The 22840-nt window shown below is 53.0% G+C and overlaps 2 protein-coding genes, 1 long non-coding RNA gene and 1 other non-coding gene across 57 annotated transcripts in view; 2 read left to right on the forward strand and 2 right to left on the reverse strand.

Annotated features, from left to right (window-relative positions):
- On the reverse strand, window positions 1-2173 carry E230034O05Rikl (RIKEN cDNA E230034O05 gene like). The gene is given in 3 exon segments (NR_002154.1): window positions 1-489; window positions 596-1316; window positions 1916-2173. It is a non-coding gene; the product is annotated as an RIKEN cDNA E230034O05 gene like (long non-coding RNA).
- Prrc2a (proline-rich coiled-coil 2A) lies at window positions 1905-22808 on the forward strand. 12 transcript variants are annotated; one of them, XM_087597006.1, is made up of 32 exons: window positions 1905-2218; window positions 4270-4444; window positions 4888-5065; window positions 5369-5468; window positions 5556-5628; window positions 5792-5935; window positions 6109-6260; window positions 6441-6520; window positions 6660-6802; window positions 7055-7145; window positions 7249-7462; window positions 7829-8309; window positions 8652-8842; window positions 9053-9356; window positions 9681-9891; window positions 10035-11885; window positions 12325-12593; window positions 12799-12929; window positions 13156-13285; window positions 13382-13467; window positions 13584-13817; window positions 13959-14099; window positions 14204-14275; window positions 14596-14763; window positions 14934-14981; window positions 16038-16126; window positions 16241-16451; window positions 16624-16722; window positions 16822-17034; window positions 17162-17256; window positions 17341-17431; window positions 17528-22808. In XM_087597006.1, exons 2-32 carry the CDS (start codon window positions 4333-4335, stop codon window positions 17666-17668), a joined length of 6543 nt encoding a protein of 2180 aa, XP_087453132.1. In that variant the 5' UTR covers window positions 1905-2218; window positions 4270-4332; the 3' UTR covers window positions 17669-22808.
- On the forward strand, window positions 4612-4745 carry LOC134478792 (small nucleolar RNA SNORA38). The gene has a single exon (XR_015646045.1). It is a non-coding gene; the product is annotated as a small nucleolar RNA SNORA38 (small nucleolar RNA).
- The window catches only part of Bag6 (BAG cochaperone 6), a 12717-nt gene continuing 9529 nt past the window's right edge, over window positions 19653-22840 (reverse strand). For 22 of the 43 annotated variants that reach the window (XM_087598445.1, XM_087598443.1, XM_087598430.1 and 19 more), the window contains 11 exon segments: window positions 22522-22813; window positions 22207-22376; window positions 21983-22036; window positions 21753-21855; window positions 21541-21665; window positions 21242-21388; window positions 21090-21149; window positions 20843-20986; window positions 20659-20766; window positions 20101-20247; window positions 19653-19819 (listed from right to left, as the gene is read on the reverse strand). In XM_087598445.1, the coding sequence (XP_087454571.1) occupies window positions 19724-19819; window positions 20101-20247; window positions 20659-20766; window positions 20843-20986; window positions 21090-21149; window positions 21242-21388; window positions 21541-21665; window positions 21753-21855; window positions 21983-22036; window positions 22207-22376; window positions 22522-22813 (1446 nt within the window). In that variant the 3' untranslated portion in view covers window positions 19653-19723. 43 annotated transcript variants of the gene reach the window in all.

The following is a 22840-nucleotide window of genomic DNA, read 5'->3' on the forward strand; positions in this document are numbered from 1 at the left end:
TTTAAAAAGATTTATTCATTTAGTATATAGTGTTCTGCCTCCCCGTATGTCTGCAGGCCAGAAGAGGGCATCGGATCCCATTACAGGTGGTTGTGAGCCACCATATGGTGGTTGGGAATTGAACTCAGGACCTCTGGAAGAGCAGACAGGACTCTTAACCTCTGAGCCATCTCTCCAGCCCCACATGCTAATTCTTAACTGTGTCCTGCTAACTCTTCATCTAGACACAGACCTTTGTTTGCTTCTTCTATTCATCGTCTCTCCTATACCTGAACTATAATTTGCAGCAATGGCGCCCTCTAGTGTAAAGCTCTCAGTGTAGTTCTTGGGTAGGTAGAGAGGGGAATCCGGATTCTTCAACCCTTGGTAGCAACTGGAATTGCAGCTTCCTAGTAGGTGAGCCCAGGATCCTTCAACCCTTGACACCAGGCAGCGTTACAGTTTCAATATCTCTCAAAATTGACAGAGATTCGCACAGTCTCTCTCCCTCTCTGTGTGTTGTGTGTGTGTGTGTGTGTGTGTGTGTGTGTGTGAGAGAGAGAGAGAGAGAGAGAGAGAGAGAGAGAGAGAGAGAGAAAGAGAAAGAGAGAGAGACAGACAGACACATGGAAGCCAGTGGTCAACTCCGGCTGTCGTTTCTCAGTTTATGCCCACCTTGGTTTTGTGTGTGTGGTTTTGAGATGGGTTCTCTCATGGGCTTTGCACTCGCCTAAGAGAGTAGCATAGCTGGCAGGCCAGGGAGTCCTAGGGGATCCACCTGTCTCTTGCCTCTGCAGCACTGGAATTACTGTGGATGCCAAGTTCTACTTTCCCCCTCCCCTTCTCTCTCTCCCCATATATCTTTTAACCTGCTCCCACCAGCAGAATCAGGCTGCTCTACAATATCCTGTGAGTGTCTCTAGTACATCAAGCTGTTACTGATGGCCACTGGAGAGATGGCTCAGCCCTTGCTGTTCTTTCAGAGGACCTGGATTTGATCCCCAACACCTAAACCTGGGAGCTCACAACCACCAGTAGGTTCTAGTTCAAAGGGATCCAACATTCTGTTCTGACCTCCTCTTCCGCACCAAGAACCCACTTGGTACATATGCATCTATGTAAATATGCATAAAAATAAAAATAAATAAAATAAAAATGAATAAATGCTTGCTATGCAAACACGAGAACCTGTGTTTGGACATCCTGTACCCGTATACAGGCTGGGCGGATCACTGTGTCTGTAACTTAGCACCAGGATGCAGAGACAGGAAGATCGCTGGAGCTCATTGTCTAGTCCATATGGAATCTGCGCTCACCCACCCAAGTGTCAAGATTCACTAAAAGATGAAAGAATATGTCTCAAAAAAAAAAAAAGTGTCTGGGGGAGACCCTGTAAAGGCCAGTGCACCAATATACATAAAAATTAACACGAAAATGCTGAGTGGGTAGTAGGTGTGGTGAGAGGCAAAGGATTCTACAGTCAAGTACTGAGAAACAAAGAGGGAAACAGTACTACCTTTAAAACTGAAACTCATGGGGTTGGGGATTTAGCTCAGAGCTTAGAGCAAGCGCAAGGCCCTGGGTTCGGTCCCCAGCTCCGAAAAAAAGAAAAGAAAAAAAACAAAAAACTGAAACTCGTTGTTGAAAGAGCATTAACTATAAAAACCCGCTTTTGAAAATTACTGAGCATAAAATTAAATATCAAATGTCCGCCGTACTTATTTGCTGCTAAAATTTGGAAGAGTAGTAGGTCATTCCTTGTCTTTGTTCAAATTATTTGCATATATTATGCAAATACCCAGACCCACTCGAAGAACGCCTACTCGAAGAAAGTCAATGATACACTCTTGTGGGCCCTTTGATTGGCTTGTCTATCCACTTCATTTGCATGACGTGATTTGATAACTAGAAAGCCCCGCCTCCCTGACGCGTTTACCTCTCCGGAATGGACACCAGACCTGAAATTCTTCCAGGGTCTATGTAACCCCGCCCTTGACTAGCTAATCCCTTCCATTTGTCGCGGTTCTTCCCGTCTCCTCTGCTGAGAGTGGCCGGGGCCTAGCATCCCTTTCCTGCGTCTCCGCTCCCATTCCGCGGACGCAACACGCATGCGCATCCTTTTTCTCCCACCATCCGTCGTGTAAATTCTGCGCCCCAACGGCCCGGCATTCCGCCGGGGCTACGCGTCTCAACTGCCGACGCCAAGGCGTCTCCCTAGCCAACCGGCGTCCTAGCGTCTGTAAGTCCCTCCCCTTTATGCAAATATCATCCACACACTGCCTTTATTTTTTTAAAGTAGGGACAGCCCTGAAGAGCGGAGGGGTCAGAAAGAAGGGCTCCGCCCCTATGCAAATCAGGGGGCGTGCCCAGCCGCTGAGGGAGGCGGGAGGTGGGGGGTGCTCCCGGGGGCGGCGGTTGCCCGGATGGGCCGTTAGTCGGAGCCCAGCCGCGGAGTGAGCGAGGGAGACGGGAGGAGCCGAGCGCGGCGCCATCCGCCGCCATCCGCCCCCGCCCCGCCGCCATCCGCCCCGGGAAGCCTCTAAACCCGGGTCCCGGACCCCTACGCACCCGGCCAGGTGAGTCTGGACGAGCGGGGCGCTGACGCCCTTTCCGGCGCGGGGCGGCGGCGGCGGCGGGCCGGGAGAGAAGCTGCCATCAGCCGCCGCCATCTTGTCCTCCTGCCGCCGGCCTGCCCCTCCCCCTCGGCCTGCGCCGGCCGCTCCCAGACCGCTGTGGAGGGCCGGGGGCCGACTGCAGCCGAGCAGCCCTCTCCTCAGGCCGCGACCGCGCTCCAGGCCGCAGTTCCTGCGGGCGTCGCGCCCTCGGCCCCGCGGGCCTGCTGTGGCCCCTCCGCCGCTTGTAGCCTTCCCTTTTGAGGGTCTCTCCCGATTCCTGGAGCCCTTACTACCACCCGGCGCTATGGTTCCCTTCCTTTCTTGGTCTTCGCGTTGAGTCACTCCCATTCTGGAGCCCTGCTTTCCGCCCAGCATCTTTGCCTCTCTGCATTCCCCAAGCCTCTGCTTTCCCTTTTCTCCCGATAGCCCTGTCTTTTTCCTCTTTACTCCCGAGCTCCCTTGACACTGCCGCCTTCCCAGCCTTGCTCAGCCGTCCTTGCTTCCCTCCTTGCTCCCTCGTTGATTCTCTCCGTATTTGTTTAAATCCGTCTGCTCCGCGACTTCTGCTCTTTTCCCTTTTCATGGTAGATTTCAGATTGGCTTCCTTAAGTGCCTGCCTATAGAGCAGCCCCCCTCTTCTTGCCTCTGGCTCGTGGTAAAGTTCTCTCCCCGATTTTGGCTCTCATCCTAGGCCTGCATGCTTTCTTGCTATCTCCCATCTCTCCTTTTCACACTGTTCCCACCCACAAATGAATGCCTGGTCACTCTAGAACGGACTAAGATGTAGAGTTTGGCCTGCCTGGCGAGTAAGGGCTGTTAAGGAAACAAATGACTGCTTACGAAGAGATTGGATGAGGATAAAAATTGTAGTTGCTTCTCGTTTTGGCCCTCTGCTGTCTGGCCCATGGTTACAGGGTATTTTAGGTAGCTCCATTATGCTGTGTTTTCCTTCAGTTTTACATTGGGTCCACTAGTATGTTTTTCTTTTCTTTTTTTCTATTTCTTTTCTGTAAGCAGAATTGTTTCCGAGAGCCAAGGTGGGCTAGTTAAGGAATAGATGGAGTATTCTGCATACAGGGGTTTTGTTCAGCTTGGGACTGTGTGGAGCCCCTGTTGTTTAGTAAGGTTTATGCTGGCACCAGCTCCCGGTCTGGCAGAGCAAGCTCATAAAAATCCTTAAGCTCCCAGCATACCTTCCTTCAAACCTCCCCAGATGGGACTTAAGGCTGCTGGGAATGGAACCTGGGACACAGGGCCCTGGGGCGTGATTAGGGAGCTGGTGTCTAATAGGTTGGCAATCTGAAGTTCTCATACTTGCTGGATGGAGTTGTGCGCCTCGTTCTGGTTTTCTCTGGGGCTTTGACTTGGTTGTTTAATTTTATCATATAGCTCTGAAGTTATTTTGGAGGAGTGAAGGATTGGCTGCCATTTCTAAGGTGGCACAAAGGATAGATCTGGAAGATACCAGGTTGTTATTTGGTTTTCTTTGTCAGGATAATCAGGGAGAAGGGACTGTGGCTGTGGAAGCTGAGTGGATTGTGGTTGCTTAAGAGACCGTAGTAGTTTACACAAGCTAGAGGGCCACATATCTGGCCCCTAAAGAGAATGCAGAGAGCTTCTAGGCTTTTGTCTGTGAAAGGGGCAGAACCTGAGCTCACTACTCTCTGGCCCACAGGCACCGGCTCGTTTTGGGGGAGGTGCCTGCAGGACCCAACGTACTCAATGAGCTTCCAGCGCAATGTCCGATCGCTCGGGGCCGACTGCCAAGGGGAAGGATGGAAAGAAGTATTCCTCGCTCAACCTGTTTGATACGTATAAGGGCAAGTCCTTAGAGATCCAGAAACCCGCCGGTGAGGGTCCCACAAAGAAGTTTCTGATATTTGCAGGCTGAGCATGTGTGGGGTGTAGGATTTAGAGCTCTTCAACAAAGTCAACAAACAGAACAGAGGAACACAGGAGACCTCAGTTCATCTTCAGGGCTAAAGGGGGTACTGGGCTCTGGGTAAAACACAGGTCATCCTCCTACAAAGGCGTGTTTTGGGTTCCCTGTCCTTGGACACGTAAGAATCGGAGGCAAAGAAATGTGGTGGGTTTGGAAAGGTCTGGGACCAGCTTGCCCACCGCAGGCTCAGGATCAACCATCCCACAGAGCGACGATGATTATGTTGAGCTTAGAGATTATTGAGTGATGGAATGGTTTTTGAGAGACTCCTATAGTGAAAAGGTGGGAGGGTTGTCTAAATGGGATCTGTGGATGGGCCTATTTCACCCTTTCTCTCAACCTTTTCTTCAGTTGCCCCTCGACATGGCCTGCAGAGTCTCGGAAAAGTTGCCATTGCCCGGCGTATGCCGCCCCCAGCCAACCTTCCAAGCCTGAAAGCCGAGAACAAAGGCAATGACCCCAATGTCTCACTAGTGCCGAAAGACGGAACAGGATGGGCAAGCAAACAGGAGCAGTCCGACCCCAAGAGGTAGACAGAGGCCTGTGGAACCTGAGGAGTCTCTGAATTTGGGAGTAGTTTAAGGCCTGGTCTGTTTCATCCAGAGATAAAGAGAGAAACACCTTCCTTCTGCATCTAGTTTGATAGATGACAAAGAAATGAAGCCTTAAACTTAGATGGAGAGAAGTCAAGGCCTGTGGGACAGTTCTTTTGTTCTAGTATTTATAGATAGTAGTGCTAGGCTAGGGTCAGTTCCAGCTTTGTGCCAGTTAGAGTACTGAGGAAGTGGCATCTCCCACTCTGGATGACCTTTTTCCATTCCTGCCATCCCAGTTCCGATGCCTCAACCGCTCAGCCGCCGGAATCGCAGCCACTGCCGGCTTCACAGACGCCTGCCTCCAACCAGCCGAAACGACCCCCAACAGCCCCCGAGGTACCTGGGGAACTGGAGGGGTCGGAGGAGGAGGAATGACCCTTACTCTTCTCTCCTCATGACCATTCCTTACCTTTGCTTCTCCAGAACACTCCTTCGGTTCCAAGCGGGGTAAAGTCCTGGGCACAGGCCAGTGTCACCCATGGAGCCCATGGAGATGGTGAGGGCAGCAGTGTTGGAGCATGTGGGAGGCAGGGGACGTGCATCCCTTCAGGAGAGATCCTTTGTCTTGTGTCCAGATCGCCCAGGATTTAGAGCTTTCCATTTTTATGTACATGTTCAGGAAGTGAGCCCCTGTTTGGTGTACACCCCCATTTCAACAGGTGGAAGGGCATCAAGCCTACTGTCGCGATTCTCTCGAGAGGAATTTCCGACCCTGCAGGCGGCTGGCGACCAGGACAAGGCTGCCAAGGAAAGGGAGTCTGCCGAACAGTCGTCTGGGCCCGGACCAAGCCTCCGCCCCCAGAGTGAGTGGCTGCCTTGTGTGAGTGTGTGGCTGCCTTGTAGCCAGGATCACGCCTGTTCTGTGGGAGAGCTGTGTGCTGACTACTCGTGCTCTTCCCCATCTTTTTGCATGTTCACTTGGCCCAAATCAGTGGTAACTTTTCTTTTCCTCCCTCTTTGCATTTCTAAACTACAGATTCTACAACTTGGAGGGACGGAGGTGGGCGTGGCCCTGATGAACTGGAGGGCCCGGACTCCAAACTTCATCATGGTCATGATCCCCGGGGTGGGCTGCAGCCTTCAGGCCCACCCCAGTTCCCTCCCTACCGCGGAATGATGCCGCCCTTTGTGAGTTTGGCTCTGTTACTTGAGTGGTGCACTGAAAAGGCCAGAGTGCTAAGAATTAGGACTTAGTCTATAGAAGACACAGAGAGTAGACCCTAGTGAGATAGGGGGATGGGAGGATGAGATGTTTAAGGGCTGGCAGGTTATGTATCCCTCTAAGCAGCTGTTGTTGGGCCTTTGCAGATGTATCCCCCATATCTCCCATTTCCTCCGCCCTATGGACCCCAGGGGCCTTACAGATACCCGACTCCTGATGGGCCCAGGTAAGTAAGCAAATTCTGGGTTATTTGGGGGGAAACGGGGAGCTACTTGGGAAGAAATGGTTTTTCTGCCATGAGGTTCAGTTTTGTTTGATTCTGCTACATGCTGTATTTAACATTGCCCCCTTTTCCCAATACACAGCCGTTTTCCCCGTGTGGCGGGCCCCCGGGGCTCAGGGCCACCAATGCGCCTTGTAGAGCCTGTGGGTCGGCCTTCTATTCTTAAAGAAGATAATCTCAAAGAATTTGACCAATTGGACCAGGAAAATGATGATGGTTGGGCAGGTGAATATGAATATTTGGATCCTCAAAAGTAAACCGTGAAGAAATGGTGGGTCATGTAGAGGAAGACAGGCGTGAGAGGGAATGATAGGAAGCTTAGTGCTGCCAAGTACTAAGGAATGAGGGCGACAGGACGTGGGACGAGTGAGGACAGTTAGCATTGACCGCTGTTTGTAATTCCAGACTGTTAGCTGCTATCTGGGATGGGAGAGCACACTGCTTAGTTCACTTTAATGTCAATTTCTTTTACCTCAGGGGCCCACGAGGAGGTTGACTACACTGAAAAGCTCAAGTTCAGCGATGAGGAAGATGGGCGAGACTCTGACGAGGAGGGAGCTGAGGGCCAGTGAGTTAGGGCACTGAGGAGGGGGCTGTTTTTCTTGTGGTGTCATAGCCTCATTGAAGGGCTGGGTATAGCAGAGCTTAGTTATACTGTGATCTGCCCACAGCAAGGATTCCCAGTCAGCTGCTGGTGAGGAACCTGAGACAGATGGCAAAAAGGGCACCTCCCCTGGCAGCGAACTGCCCCCTCCCAAGACAGCCTGGACAGAGAACTCTCGGCCTTCAGAGACAGAGCCAGCTGCTCCTCCTATCCCAAAGCCTCCCCCACCTCCACCTCACCGGGGGCCCGTCGGGAACTGGGGGCCCCCTGGGGACTACCCAGTGAGTATCTACAATTCGGGGTTGAGAGTGTCAGCTGTGGCGGGCATCAACTGAATAATTGAAGGTAGTGACAGGAAGTTAGGGTAGGACTAGGGTTGTACCTGAGAAAAGTTTGGGAGCCTTTGGTTCTAGGGGAGTTGGGGATATGAGCTTGTGATGCTGGGAAGGAAGGCCTGCATGTTTAGGTCTCCATAGTAAAAAAAGGAACAGAGACAAGGGTGAGGAGTTTGTTTTCATCCAGAGACCATTAATTCCAGGGCCTGGATCTCTTATCCTGTAGCTATAGACAGTTGTTTGGTCTTTGAAAGAGGTAGTAGAAGGTAGAATGACTGACATGCCTGGCCTGCTGGGTTTGCCCATTTCCAGGATCGAGGGGGTCCTCCCTGCAAACCCCCAGCACCTGAAGATGAGGATGAGGCGTGGCGACAGCGTCGAAAGCAATCTTCCTCAGAGATCTCCCTGGCAGTGGAACGGGCCCGAAGACGCAGAGAAGAGGAAGAGCGACGCATGCAGGAGGAGCGCCGGGCAGCCTGTGCTGAGAAACTTAAGCGTCTTGATGAAAAGTTCGGGGCACCTGACAAGCGGCTCAAAGCGGAGCCTGCAGCCCCACCTGTTACTCCTCCTGCCCCGGCTCTACCACCTGTAGTCCCCAAAGAGACCCCTACACCTCCAGCTCTGCCACCAACACCAACCCCAACCCCAACCCCAGAGAAAGACCCTGAGGAGCCAGCACACGCCCCTCCCGTGCAGTCCGCCCCCACTCAGGCTGGGCCTCCAGCCCCCACTCCGGTGAGTGGGGGTGGCACTGCCAGTAGCACCAGCAGTGGCAGCTTCGAAGCCAGCCCAGGTATGGAGAAAGGAATAGGGTCTACTGGGTGTCAAGTCTCTGCTGCTAGGCTTAAGGGGATACCGGGTACTGAAGATGGATGTCAGTAGGAGACAGTGACAAGTTTTATTGAATTCTGTGAGTGGTGGGATGTGTGGAAAGAGAATCTAAAGTATTGTGTAGAACAAAACTTTACTATTTTCTGCTTTTGTATTTTTTTGGTAGTATCACAGGAATACTTGAGGCTTTAAAGTACTTTTATGGCTTTTAATAGGATTGGTATTTTGTTGAATACTTTAACTGGGGGTGGAATTTCTGGGGTATTTGTTGTGATGTGCCAAGTCACTCTGTTCTTCAATGCAGTGGAACCCCAACTGCCTTCAAAAGAGGGTCCTGAACCACCAGAAGAGGTTCCTGCACCTACCACACCCCCAGCCCCAAAGGTGGAACCCAAGGGTGATGGCGTTGGTCCCACTCGCCAGCCCCCCAGTCAGGGCTTGGGCTATCCCAAATACCAGAAGTCATTGCCACCTCGCTTCCAGCGGCAGCAACAGGTGAAGCCAAGGTCTTTCCATTTGGGGGCTGTTCTGGCTCTTCACTGCCCTTCCATGTCTTCAGGCCTGGGTTTGTCTTTGTGTTGTAGCACAGTTCCCTCCATCCCATCTCTGTCATGTCACTGCCTTAATGTCCTCTGTACTGATGGACAGATGGAGGCCCTTGGGTAAGGCTATGGTGACCTTTCCATCCTATCTCCATCCTTGCAGGAGCAGCTCCTGAAGCAGCAGCAGCAGCAGCAGTGGCAGCAGCAGCAGCAACAACAAGGCACTGCCCCTCCTGCCCCAGTGCCCCCATCACCACCACAGCCTGTGACCCTGGGAGCTGTACCTGCCCCACAGGCACCGCCCCCACCTCCCAAAGCCCTGTACCCAGGTGCTCTGGGCCGGCCCCCACCGATGCCTCCGATGAACTTTGATCCCCGCTGGATGATGATTCCTCCTTACGTGGACCCTCGGCTTCTCCAGGGCCGGCCCCCTCTGGACTTCTACCCTCCTGGTGTGCATCCCTCTGGTACGGGCCCATGGGAGTGCTGGTGACCTCCTTGGTCCCAGGAGGGAATGTGTCTTTGTGTAACGGGATAGCCAGGGAACATGGTGGTGTATCTGCTTAGCACTTAGAGGGTCTTGTGAGACCGAGTTTGGAGAGGAGGTGAGCAGTGATCCTTCATTGGGCATCTTATTCGTGGGGCTTGGTTACTTCATAGGAAAGCTGAGTGGTTGGCTTGTTTTCTCGAGAAAGGCAAAACCCTCAGAGAACAGGAGCTGTGGGTGCTGCTTGCTCTCAACACAGGTGCTTTTGGCATGGAAGGCCCATGATGGTGATTTGTTTTCTTAGGCCTGGTTCCCCGGGAACGCTCAGACAGTGGGGGTTCAAGCTCAGAGCCATTTGAACGCCATGCACCCCCTCTGTTACGGGAACGGGGCACCCCACCAGTGGACCCCAAGTTGGCCTGGGTAGGAGATGTCTTTACCACCACACCCACCGATCCTCGCCCTCTTACCTCACCACTGCGCCAGGCAGCAGATGAGGAGGAGAAGAGTCTGAGGTGAGTTGCTAGGGAGCAACCGGGCAGGCCTGAGAGTAGTGGGGTTATCTGAGGTGATAAGGTACACGGGGAAGGAGTGTCTAAATCTTCATTCTCTTCTGCTTGTGCTCATCCTCATAACAAACTTTTCTATTTCTCTTCAGGAGCGAGACTCCTCCAGTACCTCCCCCCCCACCTTATCTGGCTAATTATCCAGGTTTCCCAGAGAATGGAACTCCTGGGCCCCCAATCTCGAGATTCCCTCTGGAAGAATCAGCTCCCCCAGGACCCCGTCCACTACCCTGGCCTCCAGGCAATGATGAGGCTGCCAAGATGCAAGCTCCACCACCCAAGAAGGAACCCCCCAAGGAGGAACCAGCACAGCTGTCCGGGCCAGAAGCAGGCAGAAAGCCTGCCCGAGGAGTTGGAGGTGGAGGCCAAGGCCCACCACCACCACGCAGAGAGAATCGCACTGAGACTCGCTGGGGCCCCCGGCCAGGCAGTTGTCGACGTGGCATCCCTCCAGAGGACCCTGGTGTCCCTCCTCGCCGAGCTGGGCCTATAAAGAAGCCACCACCCCCTGTGAAAGCGGATGAGCTGCCTCCTAAGTCCCTAGAACCAGGGGATGAAACCCCCAAGGCCCCAAAGCCAGATGCACTCAAGACAGCTAAGGGCAAGGTGGGCCCCAAAGAAACCCCAGCGGGTGGGAACCTGTCTCCTGCGCCTAGACTTCGAAGGGACTATTCCTATGAAAGAGTAGGCCCTACGTCTTGCCGTGGTCGGGGCAGAGGCGAGTATTTTGCCAGAGGAAGGGGTTTCCGGGGAACTTATGGGGGCCGGGGTCGGGGAGCCCGGAGCCGTGAATTCCGAAGTTACAGAGAGTTTCGAGGAGACGATGGACGAGGGGGTGGTTCAGGAGGAACAAACCACCCTTCTGCTCCCCGAGGCCGCACTGCCAGTGAGACACGAAGTGAGGGTTCAGAGTATGAAGAAATCCCCAAGAGACGTCGCCAGCGTGGCTCTGAAACAGGCAGTGAGACTCATGAGAGTGACCTGGCACCCTCTGACAAGGAAGCCCCTCCACCCAAGGAGGGAGTGCTAGCTCAGGTCCCTCTTGCCCCCCCACAACCAGGAGCTCCCCCATCACCAGCCCCAGCCCGATTCTCCACTGCCCGAGGTGGTCGTGTCTTCACTCCCAGAGGAGTGCCATCGCGCCGTGGCCGAGGTGGGGGTCGGCCCCCTCCTGTTTGCTCTGGCTGGAGCCCTCCAGCCAAGTCCCTGGTTCCAAAGAAACCTCCAACAGGTCCTTTGCCCCAAAATAAGGAGCCTTTGAAAGAGAAGCTGATCTCAGGGCCTCTGTCCCCCATGTCCCGAGCTGGCAACATGGGTGTGGGCATGGAAGACGGGGAGCGACCCCGGCGGAGGCGACATGGCAGGGCTCAGCAGCAGGACAAACCACCGCGTTTCCGAAGGCTGAAACAAGACCGGGAAAATGCTGCCAGAGGCACCGATGGCAAGCCCCCTCCCCTAACCCTTCCAGCCTCCACCCCTGCACCCACGGAGACGCTGGCCACAGTCGCAGCTCCCCCACCCCCTCGCCGCACAGCTGCTAAGTCTCCTGATCTGTCAAACCAGAACTCAGACCAAGCCAATGAGGAATGGGAGACTGCATCAGAGAGCAGCGACTTTGCCAGTGAGCGCCGGGGTGACAAGGAGACTCCCCCAGCAGCACTTATAACCTCTAAAGCTGTGGGGACTCCTGGGGGCAATTCAGGTGGGGCCGGACCAGGCATTTCAACCATGTCTCGTGGAGACCTGAGTCAGCGAGCCAAGGATCTGAGCAAGCGGAGCTTCTCCAGTCAGCGGCCAGGCATGGATCGTCAGAACCGGCGCCCAGGCGCTGGGGGCAAGACTGGCGGTGGTGGCAGTAGTGGAGGTGGTGGTGCAGGCCCTGGGGGACGGACTGGCCCAGGACGAGGGGATAAGAGGAGCTGGCCCTCTCCCAAAAACCGAAGGTGGGTAAGGGTAGATGGCTAAGTGTATTCTTATGGTTGCTGGGTTCAGGATGGGTACCAGGGAGTAGGAGTTTTATGAGTAAGTCAGGCCTCAGGAAGGGACTATGGAGCCTCTATCTTGGTAGTTAGCTAGAGTTGGCAGTCCTCATATATGTTTGCAAACCCCTCAGGGCTCCCCCCTCAGCCCCTAACCCACTATCACCCACCCACCCACCGACGGGGTAGCAACACTATCAGTTCTGGTAAGCTGGAGGTAAGTGAGTGGGAATGAGTCCATCCCCAGAGGTGTGTGCTTTTCTCAGCACACCTTTGTAAACAGAAAACTTGGAAAGGTTTTCCCAGGAGAGAATAGGATGCCAGTGGAGAAGCTAGAAAGTAGATGTGACTTCTAGGGGTAAGAATTTAGTGAGCCCTGGAACTGATGCTCTGCCCTCTCTAGCCGTCCTCCTGAGGAGCGACCTCCGGGACTTCCTCTGCCTCCGCCACCCCCCAGCAGTTCTGCTGTTTTCCGCCTGGACCAAGTTATCCACAGCAACCCTGCTGGCATCCAACAAGCTCTGGCCCAACTTAGCAGCCGCCAAGGAAATGTAACTGCACCAGGGGGGCACCCAAGGCCTAAGCCTGGGCCTCCCCAAGCCCCTCAGGGCTCCTCCCCTCGGCCCCCAACCCATTATGACCCCCCGAGGGCCAGCAACGCTATCAGCTCTGGTAAGCTGGAGGCAAGTGGGTGGGAATGACTCCATCCCCCCAAAGGTCAGGTGCTGGACTGGGGAACAGACGTTATCATGGGGGCCCTCCTCCCCCACAATTGGGTTCTAAAGGACTAGAAGGACTGAGAGGTGGAGTTGGGAGAGCAGGCTAGGGTCAGTGGTATAATGGGGTAGGATGCTGACAGTTTTCCCCTTTTCCCCAGACCCCCACTTCGAGGAGCCAGGGCCGATGGTGAGGGGGGTGGGCGGGACTCCCCGGGACTCTGCCGGGGTTAATCCCTTCCCCCCGAAACGGCGGGAGCGGCCTCCCCGAAAACCGGAGCTGCTGCAGGAGGTGAGGGATGGGTCTGGAGACTGGGCCTCATTGCACTCCCACCCTTGAAGGTCACTGGTCATGCTTTCTGTGCTTCTTACACTGCTGCTCTGCTTGCTCACTGGTTCTCACCCCAGATTCTCATTTGCCCCCACCACTGTCTCCCATGTATTTCTCTCCCCTGCTGCTGCTCCTCGCTCTACCCAGCTTATTTGTATTTTGCCCTTCTGGGTTTTCTCATCCTTAGGAAACTGTGCCAGCTTCTCATAGCTCTGGATTCTTGGGCTCTAAGCCTGAGGTCCCAGGCCCTCAGGAAGAATCCAGAGATTCAGGCACAGAGGCCCTAACTCCCCACATCTGGAATCGTTTACATACTGGTAAGGCTGGTGGAGGGGAAAGATTGGAGTGGGGCATGGTGGGGTGAGGTGGGTCTTAGTTTTCTCACGGTCTGCCTCATGGTCGGTGTTCTCCAGCCACAAGCCGAAAGAGTTACCAGCCTGGCTCCATAGAGCCCTGGATGGAGCCCCTGAGCCCCTTTGAGGATGTGGCAGGCACAGAGGTGAGTAGACACTGGGAAGGGGTTGGCAGCCAGGGTGAGGGTTTATTGAGTGTTGGTTGGTATATGACGCCTCTCAGGTGCCGGGTGTTTTACCTTGCTGCTTCTCCGCTCCTCAGATGAGTCAGTCTGACAGTGGGGTGGACCTGAGTGGAGGTTCTCAGGTGTCATCAGGTCCCTGCAGCCAACGAAGTTCCCCCGATGGAGGACTTAAGGGGTCAGCAGAGGGACCCCCCAGGCGGCCTGGAGGACCCTCACCCCTAAAGGCTGTTCCTGGTGAGAGTTCATCTGCCTCTGAACCCTCCGAACCTCATAGGAGACGGCCACCTGCTTCCCATGAGGGGGAAAGAAAGGTAAAGACGAAGGATGGACGAGAAATGTCAGCAGGGCCCTTCCTCGCCCCATGTCTGATCGACTGTCCTTTCTTTGCCAGTGTGCTTTGCTTTTTCTTGGCTTGTTTCTCTGTCACCCAAATACACTGTTTCTCAATCTAGGAGCTGCCCCGGGAGCAGCCTGTGCCCCCTGGTCCCATAGGCACAGAACGATCACAGCGCACAGACCGAGGCCCAGAGCCAGGCCCTCTCCGACCAGCCCACCGAGCGGGCTCTCAAGTTGAGTTTGGCACGACCAACAAGGTCTGAATGGGCTGTGCTTGGACATGTCCTTGAGTGGGTATGAGAATGATAAATGGGATGGAAGGCAGCGTGAATTCCATTACAATCTTCCCTACACATTACAGGACTCAGACTTGTGCCTAGTGGTAGGAGACACTTTAAAAGGAGAGAAGGAGTTGGCGGCATCAGCCACAGAGGTAGGTGTGAAGCCTGTGAGTTTTGATGCCAGCGAGTAAGAGTAATGAGCATCTAGGGCAGTGGGTCTCACCTTCCCAGCGATGCTGCCACCTTTGTACAGCTCCTCATGCAGGGGGCCCCAGCCTTGAAATCATTGCTATTTCCTTGATAACTGTCCTGTCATTCTACTGCTGTTAGGAAATGCAGTGTAAATATCTGCTGATTCAGAACCCCTTGTGAAAGGGTTGGCTCAACTCTCAAAAGGGGCCGTGACTAACACAAAGAGAACGACTGCTGTCCAATGTAAGCATTCCAGTTTGACAAGGCTTCTTTTGCTCAGGCCGTGCCCATATCCAGAGACTGGGAGCTGCTCCCCAGTGCTTCTGCTTCAGCTGAGCCACAGGCCAAGAGTCTGGGTTCTGGGCAGTGTGGTCCAGAGCCCAGCCCTTCAGGTCAGCGTCTGTACCCTGAGGTCTTCTATGGTAGCCCTGGACCTCCGAACTCCCAAGTAAGCTCCGTTTTTAACCATAAGCCCCCTTTCTGTCTTGTCTTTTCTGTTCTTTTTCCTTTTCATTTTTGTTTTGTTTTTGTTTGGGGTTTTTTTGGAGACAGTGCCTGGAACTTAGTATGTAGACCAGGCTGGCCTCAAACTCAGATTCACCTGCCTCTTCCTTCCAGGTGCTGGGATTAAAGATGTACCCTACCAACTTGCTCAGCTGGATAATGGTTTCTTTTGTTTGTTTTTTTAAATTATTTTTTTAATGTTTTTAATTTGTGTGTTTGCGAGCGGGTGTGTGTCCCAGTGCATGTGTTACGCTGCAAGCAGGGTTCAGAGGACAGTTTTGCTCCTCTCCACCTCTACATGGATGGGTACAGGTTACCATGTGTCAGCAGCAGGGCCTTTACCCCCTCACCTGCCCTGAAGTTAGTTAATTTATAAATCATTTCCACTGTGTTCCATTTTTCTTTTTCCTCCAAGGATGGGTGGTCTGGTGCCTCTACTCCCTCAGGAAGTTTTTATTTCATGTGCATGGGTGTTCTGCCTGCATGTCTGCACCATGTGTGTAGAGTGTCCTTGGAACTAGAGAACAGCCAGTGTACCACTGGGGTTTCTCTCTCTGTTATAAGTTATGTGTGGGTAGGTACACATCATACATGATTGCAGGTGCTCACGGAGGCCAGCAGTCTGGTTTCCCTAGAGCCAGAGTTACGAATGGCCACAGGCCTGGGAAAGTATGCTTGTTAACTGACAGCCATCTCTCCATACCTGTCCTCATATTTTATTTTGAGACAGGGTTTTGCCAAGTTAATCAAATTGGCCTTGAGCTTACTCTATAGTATAGACTGACCTTGAACTTGATGGTTGCCACCTTTGACATCTGTCTTCCTAGGAACTAAGGTTGTACCAGACTGCTTTTTCACTTGTACTGTGTCCAGGCCCTTGGTCTGTGGGATGGTGCTGCCCACTTTGGTGTGGGTGCTCTTCCCTTGGTTAATTAACCCTCCCTTCTAAAACACCCAAACACAGAAGGGTGCCTTATTGCCACCTATGTGTTTCTCAATCCCGTTGACAGCCAAGATTACCCATCACACTGTGCTAGAGATCAGACTTGGGGGCTCAGTGTCAGTGAAGCCCTCTCCCACTATGCAGTACATATACATATACATATACATATATATATGCATATACATATATGCATATATATAGATAGATAGATGCAACCCAAGTTTGCTTTTCTTGAACAAAGACACTGTAGCTGCTCCTGTCTTGCTTTTCTCCAGCAGGTCTCTGGGGGTGCACCTATCGACTCCCAGTTACATCCCAGCAGTGGAGGCTTCCGGCCTGGGACACCCTCAGTACACCAGTACAGGTAAAACCAGGTTACCCAGGGACCACATGCACAGAGGGAGAGGATGCAAGAACAGAGGGTTAAGGTATCACTCCAGCTAAGGAATAACACCTCTCCTCCCCAACTTCTTTTCAGGTCACAGCCTCTGTATCTGCCCCCAGGTCCTGCCCCTCCCTCAGCACTGCTCTCTGGGGTAGCTCTCAAGGGCCAGTTTCTGGATTTCTCAGCACTGCAAGCCACAGAGCTGGGGAAGTTGCCTGCTGGGGGAGTTCTCTACCCTCCACCGTCCTTCCTCTACTCTGCAGCTTTCTGCCCCAGCCCTTTGCCTGACCCACCCTTGCTTCAGGTATGAGGTGGGCAGCTGCCAAGGCAGCAGAGAGGATGTTCTTGGGGGACTTGACCTGTTGTGGTTTCTGACTCTGTCACCCAGGAGAGCCTGAAGACATCATGTAGTTGAGATTACAAGTTTGAGCCAAAGCACACACCTGAGAATTGACCTCTCCCCCATTTCCCAACAGGTACGCCAGGATCTGCCATCCCCTTCAGATTTTTACTCTACCCCTCTGCAGCCAGGTGGCCAGAGTGGCTTCCTTCCTTCAGGAGCCCCTGCGCAGCAGGTATCTTTGATCTTCCCACTTCGCTTTACTCTCTGCCTCTGGCTTAGGGTTTTCCCGTGTTCTTTCTGTTCTGATGGGCTGACTGGGCATTTCTTGTAGATGCTTCTACCTGTGGTAGACTCTCAGCTGCCAGTGGTGAACTTCGGCTCCCTGCCGCCAGCGCCACCCCCTGCTCCACCTCCTCTTTCTCTGTTACCTGTGGGTCCTGCTCTCCAGCCCCCCAACCTGGCTGTGCGGCCCCCACCTGCTCCTGCTGCCCGGGTCTTACCTTCACCTGCCAGGCCCTTCCCCGCTAGCTTGGGGCGAGCGGAGGTAAGGTGTAAAGATCCAGTGTTTGCAGGGTGGGAAGTGGGAGCAAGATTCAGAGTCTGTGTGGGTGTGTCTAAAAGGGTAAGTGGTTCAGACAGAAAGCTCACAGGATAAATTATTTTTATTTCAGCTGCATCCAGTAGAGCTAAAGCCTTTCCAGGATTACCGAAAGCTGAGCAGCAACCTTGGGGGTCCTGGGTCATCACGGGCTCCCCCATCTGGAAGGTAAAACCGGAATGGAACCCAGGCTCTGCATCCCCAGGGATTTCCTTTAAGACGGGCTCACCTTGACCACCCTTCCTCCCTTAGGTCCTTCTCTGGTCTCAATTCCCGGCTCAAGGCCCCACCTTCCACCTACAGTGGAGTATTCCGGACTCAGCGCATTGACCTCTACCAGCAGGTGAAGGAGTGACCCTACCCCAGTACAGCAGGTCCCCTTCTGAGCCTCGGAAGGATTGCTAACTCACTCTGCCACACGTACCCCGTCCTTCCTCAGGCTTCCCCACCAGATGCCCTGCGCTGGATGCCGAAGCCTTGGGAACGGACAGGGCCACCTTCTCGAGAAGGGCCTCCCCGAAGAGCAGAGGAGCCCGGGCCCCGGGGGGAGAAGGAGCCTGGATTGCCTCCACCCCGCTGAGGGAGTTCCCCTTGACCCCATCCCCGGGGCTTGTATATAGATTATAAATATATAAGGGGGAAGGGGTGGGTGGGGAGGGGTCGTGGGTCTGGAGTCTCACTGCCCCTCTTCTCTTCCCCTAGTCCCCTATCCCTGGGGCCGTTTGTTAAAAAAGAATAATAAAAGAATTTAAAAAAAAGGGAAGTCAAGGGTAGGGGGGAATAGCAGTAATGTTTTACACTAAGTTCAGTGACTTACCTGTTAAGTAGTGTAAGGTTTCAGAATTAAGAATTTGGATGAGGTCAGTGGGTACCTATCTTAGGGGTTCTATTGCTATGACCAAGTCAACTCCCACTCCAGTGACACTTTCTCCAACAAAGCCACACCTAATGAGACTCCATATGAGCCTATGGAGGCCATTTTCATTTAAACCACCATATTCTACTCCCTAGTCCCCATAGACTTGTAGCCACATATAAAAATAGATTCAGTCCATTTGAAAGTCCCCATAATCTGAACCCTGTTTAAAAATCCAGTCTCTTCTGACATTCATTGCAGTCTCTTAGCTGTAACCTTTGTAAAAAGTCAGATCCTACATTTTCAGCATACAGAATATACATTACCATTCTGACAGCATAGCGAGGGAATAGTAGACCAGCACTAGAACAAAAACCAACTGCAAAATCTGTCTCCATGTCTTATCACCAAAGCTTTTTCGGATCTCCGAACTCCATTTGGCTTGCAGCAACGCACTCCTCTCAGGCTGGTTCTCTCATCTATTCCTTCATCAGCTCTGGCATCACCAAGATCTTGGGGTCCCCAAGGCAATCCAGTCCACAGCTTCCCACTCTGGCTTCTCTAGGCCTCCATGCAGACACTCCCAATCTCCTGGAGGAGATACCAAAGCTGCCAAGTTCTGTTTGCTGGGGCTAGGACATGGCCACCTTTCCAAGTCACCAACTTTCTGTGATAGTTTCCTTCACTGCCAAAGCTTGACTGTCCTTGAAAAAATGCCTGCCTTTTGGGAGTTTAGCTGGGGGGGGGGGGGGGGGGAGTGTGTGTTTTGCCTTGAAGCCACCATTCCCTTTATTACTCTTGGCACCAGGCTTTTCATTGTCTATGCTTCCTCAGGTCCTAAACAGGACATTTTGTATTTCCTTCCTCAGCTTGCTTATTTCCATGTCTGCACTATGACCCAAGCACGCATCAACCAGTACTAGGCTGTCTTTTAAGTTTAGTCTCAAGCAGATTCCTTTTTTTTTGAACAAAGACAGAAAGCCACATTTTTCAGTATGGTATCACAAGAATGGTCTGTAGGCCACATACTAAAACCAGACCCTTGGCCCCAATCCAATGGCCTTCAACCACTGTCTTCTATGTTCTTAGCGTGGCCCATTCAATCACAATGCATTCAGCTGCTTTCCTAAACCAAAGTGCACATTTCTCCAATCAAGGTCTATCTCGGGAATAATGACCTAGCTTGGGTTTCTAGTGTGGTGAAGACAGCCACTCAAATATTTAATTGGGACTGGCTTACAAGTTGAGAGGTCTCGTCCTTCAGCATGTACTAGAGGAGCCAAGCTTTGTATGTCTGGGTCAACTGACTTGGCTTCTGAACCTCCAAGCCCCACCCCCTAGTGGCATTCTCTAAATATCGCCACGTGCTGTGAGGCCATTGCATTTAAATCACCTTAGTGTCACATGGCCTCCCATGTTCCTGACTTTCTTTGACACGGAACTTGGTTATCAGGTCAGATTGCAAGGGCTCTGAGGGCTGGAATCAGGCAGCAGAGGCTCATGGGTGCCATGAAGCTGCTTCAACTGAGAACTTAAGTATTTAAATACCGGTTTTATATAAAAGCTCTAAACAGGCTGTATACACTCCATAAGGAGAGGATGATACGTATGTGGAGCTAGGTGGGTCAGTTTTTTTTGGGGGGGGTGTGTGTCTCCAAAGCTAGGTTTAAATGTGTAAAAAGGTACTCAACACTACCAGACAAAAGGAGCCAGGAAAATCCGACTTTTATTTCTTAAATACTGTGAAGGAAGGGGGGAAATGGTCCCCTGGTGAGAAAGCTAGGGGTCATCAGCAAATGCCCGGTGGGCATTAGGGAAGCGCTGGGGGCTGTAGTTGGGATCTTCCTGCAGTCGTTTTTGAATATCAGACCGGAGCTACAAAGAGAAAACACAAGCCTGTCAGGAGCCCTGATTTAGACCTATGATCCCAGAAAGCACAAAGACCCTAACCCTTAAGAAATACTTTCCCCACCAGCCACGCTGGCAAGCCCAGTATGAGATTGCTAAGCCTTCCCAAATGCCACAAGGAAAAAACCCTGACCATCAATGGGCAGCCCCCACACTACCAAATCATCTCTGAATAGATCCAAGGAAGCAGGAACCTGGCCCAACCCCTCCCAATAGACCATCCCTATTCTGCTGCAAAGTGGGGGCACCTGCTGCCTGTAGCTCTCCTGAACCTCTGGTGCCTCCAGGTCCCGGCTCAGGCTCTCGGGGCTTGTCAGGGGCCGAGCTCCGGCTGCCTTAGCTGCCCGGCTCACTGCCTCTGAGAGTAGCAGCTGGGGGCCCTCACCCTGCATTGTCTGGGGGACAGGTTGAGAGGGAAAAGGGGATCAACATCAGACCCAGTGCCACCACCCAGTTCACCCTTTCCATCAGTTAACCAGTGTAGACTAGTAGAGGGCAGGGAACAGCCTGCACATGGTTCTGACAGCAAAGAAGGCACCAGCAGGTCAAAGCACCTGGGATTCAGAGCTAGCTACTCTCCAAGACAAAGTCCACCTTACACACCTAATCACCTGGGAGATGACACAGCTGAGGAACCAGAACTGCCAGAAAACAGTACGGTGAAGACCCATGTACCAATGTACCAATCCTGAACAAGCCTGACTCACAAACAGGCTTTCTAACTAGATGAAGAGACTGAACTACAAGCAAAAGCTTCTAGCTCAACAAGGGTGCTTGACAGAGACACATCCTTAGCAGAGACCAACCTTTCGTCTCTTGGCAGGCATGCCACTGAGGTAGGCATCACTCAGGGGCGGCTGAGGTTTCACCTTCCGCTGGCTCTGAATGTCCTGCTGGATAATAGGTACCCATTCCTGGGGAGGAGAGGATTTGACATAATTCCCACAACTTACAGCTCTTGAACCCACTGGATACCATCCTGCCACTTACAGGGGGGACTGCAGCTGCCCAGGGCTCTGCATCGGCTGAAGCTCCATCCTGTTCGTCTCGGGAACCTCCTTCAGGAGCAGGGGGTGGACCTCGGGACATGGCTTCTTCTGCTGTTGTTCCAGGGGCTGGGGAAGCATCCTCTCTCTGGAAGGCATGGAACAGGAAGGCCCAGACTTGAGAACTCTTTGCCCCAAGCCCCTCTGCTTCCAGCTATCTACTCCACATTATTTGCCTTCTCAAGCAGTACCTGAGGCTCAGGGGAAGTTCTTTCTGCTCCCTGAACTTCCATTGGCTCTTCAGGAAGTGCCTGTGAAATTGGTCAAGGAAATGGAAGGGTCAGTCCAGTCTATCTCTTCAGTTTCTTCACATCCCAACACCACCCACTATCCGGTCCCTCACCTGAGGAGGATCACCAATCCTGCGCACATATCTGAGGATGGCGTCGGGACCCACGGGCATGTGCTCTAAGACCACCTGAAGCCTGAGTCCCATCATAGTTGTCAGCCAGCTCACCAAGGATGGATTCACCCCACGAGACATGCGGCGCTGAGGGCCAGAAAGCAGATTGACCACATAACTCTCAACCTGCTTTTGCAATCTATTACATCCAGGGCAACAGGTAGAGTGTTTGGAGAAGAAAATTAAAACCCACAGGATATAATAAAAAAGCTGGAGACCTAGAATTGGGTGGTACTTACAATTCGGCCATTGATGACAGCAGCAAGCTCCATTTGCTGGCCCCCCAAGCAGTGCAGGTTCAGGGCCAAGCATTCAAACAGGCCCTGGTTACATAGCTCCAGCAGCCGGGCTCCAAATCCACTGTCTGCAGGGAGGATGGGAGAGGGCACGTGATTCGGGCAGTCCTGCATGGACAGTGAACTACCTAGGCTTGGCTGGCCCCCAGCCTGACCTGTACAGTGCAGCACGTGAGCAGCAATGCTGTTAAATTGCTCCTGGAGAAATTCTAAATTTGTCCGGATGATATCCACACCTGGCTGAACCTGCACCAAAGACTGAGACAAGACACACCAAGAACTCCAACTCAGTACTCAGTACCTTAAGATCTAAAAGGCAGAGGCAGCAGGGACACCCCCGCTTCCCTACCCAAACACAGGAAGGACACACACACAGGACACTTACGAAACTCTCCCGTACATACTCTTCCAGCCCCGTGATCAACGTGTGGGTTGCCATCTGTAGGGAGCATCACAGGTCAGCTTTAGCCCACAGCCTTCAAGAGCCTCACTCCTACCCTACAACTGCAAGGCTTGAGCTGAAGCACAGCTAACACTGACTGACAGGCAGGAGGCAAGAGTAAATAAAGATGGGAAGGAGGAAACCCCTGGGTCTGGGCTTTCACTCACCCGGATGTTGCTGGACGTGGGCTCCTGGCCACCCAGGTAGTGCTGGTGGAAGAAAGATCGTAGCTGTGGCTGGAGCCGCTGTAGTGGCTGGAAATGGCCATGGAGAAGCATCACCACATCCACCATGGAGAAATTCTGGCACAGAAGAGAGAGCAGAGCTCCAAAGAATCCTAGGGAAAGGGGCGGAAGTGAGAGATTACCTTACCTCCTTGCCTAGCCCCACACACCATCAGTGAATCCCATCTTACTAGCAGAAAGGCCACTATCTCCCCAGGCTGCTATTTCCCCAAACTGTAACACCCACATTTTGCTTACCAAGGGCGCCATCAGCCCCAGGCTCAAAGATGTTGCTGGATCCACTGAGGCGTTGGATGAAGGCAGCAATACTCTCACTGCTGCCAGCACGAGCCCCCAAGGAGCCCAGGAGGGAGCTCAACACGCCCTGCACCACTGAGGTGAAAAACTCTGGTGGCAGGCTCTCAGGACCTAAGCCCCCAGGACTCGCTGTCCCACCAGAAGGGGATCCTGGAGGTGGTGTGGTCTGCTGCTCTGGAGCAGGAGGTGGGGGTGGAGGAGGTGGAGGGGGTGGAGGGGCAGCCTGTGATGCCTAGAAGAAGGGATTAAGAATAGAAGA

This window comes from Rattus norvegicus, chromosome 20 (genome assembly GCF_021556685.1).
Source record: "Rattus norvegicus strain SHRSP/BbbUtx chromosome 20, alternate assembly SHRSP_T2T, whole genome shotgun sequence".
NCBI lineage: Eukaryota > Metazoa > Chordata > Mammalia > Rodentia > Muridae > Rattus > Rattus norvegicus.

Excerpts from the sequence above, each read along its gene's own strand:
- Prrc2a (XM_087597006.1), top strand. The coding sequence starts at position 4,333 with ATGTCCGATCGCTCGGGGCCGACTGCCAAGGGGAAGGATGGAAAGAAG. Across the intron at positions 11,886-12,324 it reads CCCTCTCCCAAAAACCGAAG|CCGTCCTCCTGAGGAGCGAC; the intron begins GTGGGTAAGGGT and ends TGCCCTCTCTAG. Across the intron at positions 17,257-17,340 it reads CGGGCTCCCCCATCTGGAAG|GTCCTTCTCTGGTCTCAATT; the intron begins GTAAAACCGGAA and ends TTCCTCCCTTAG.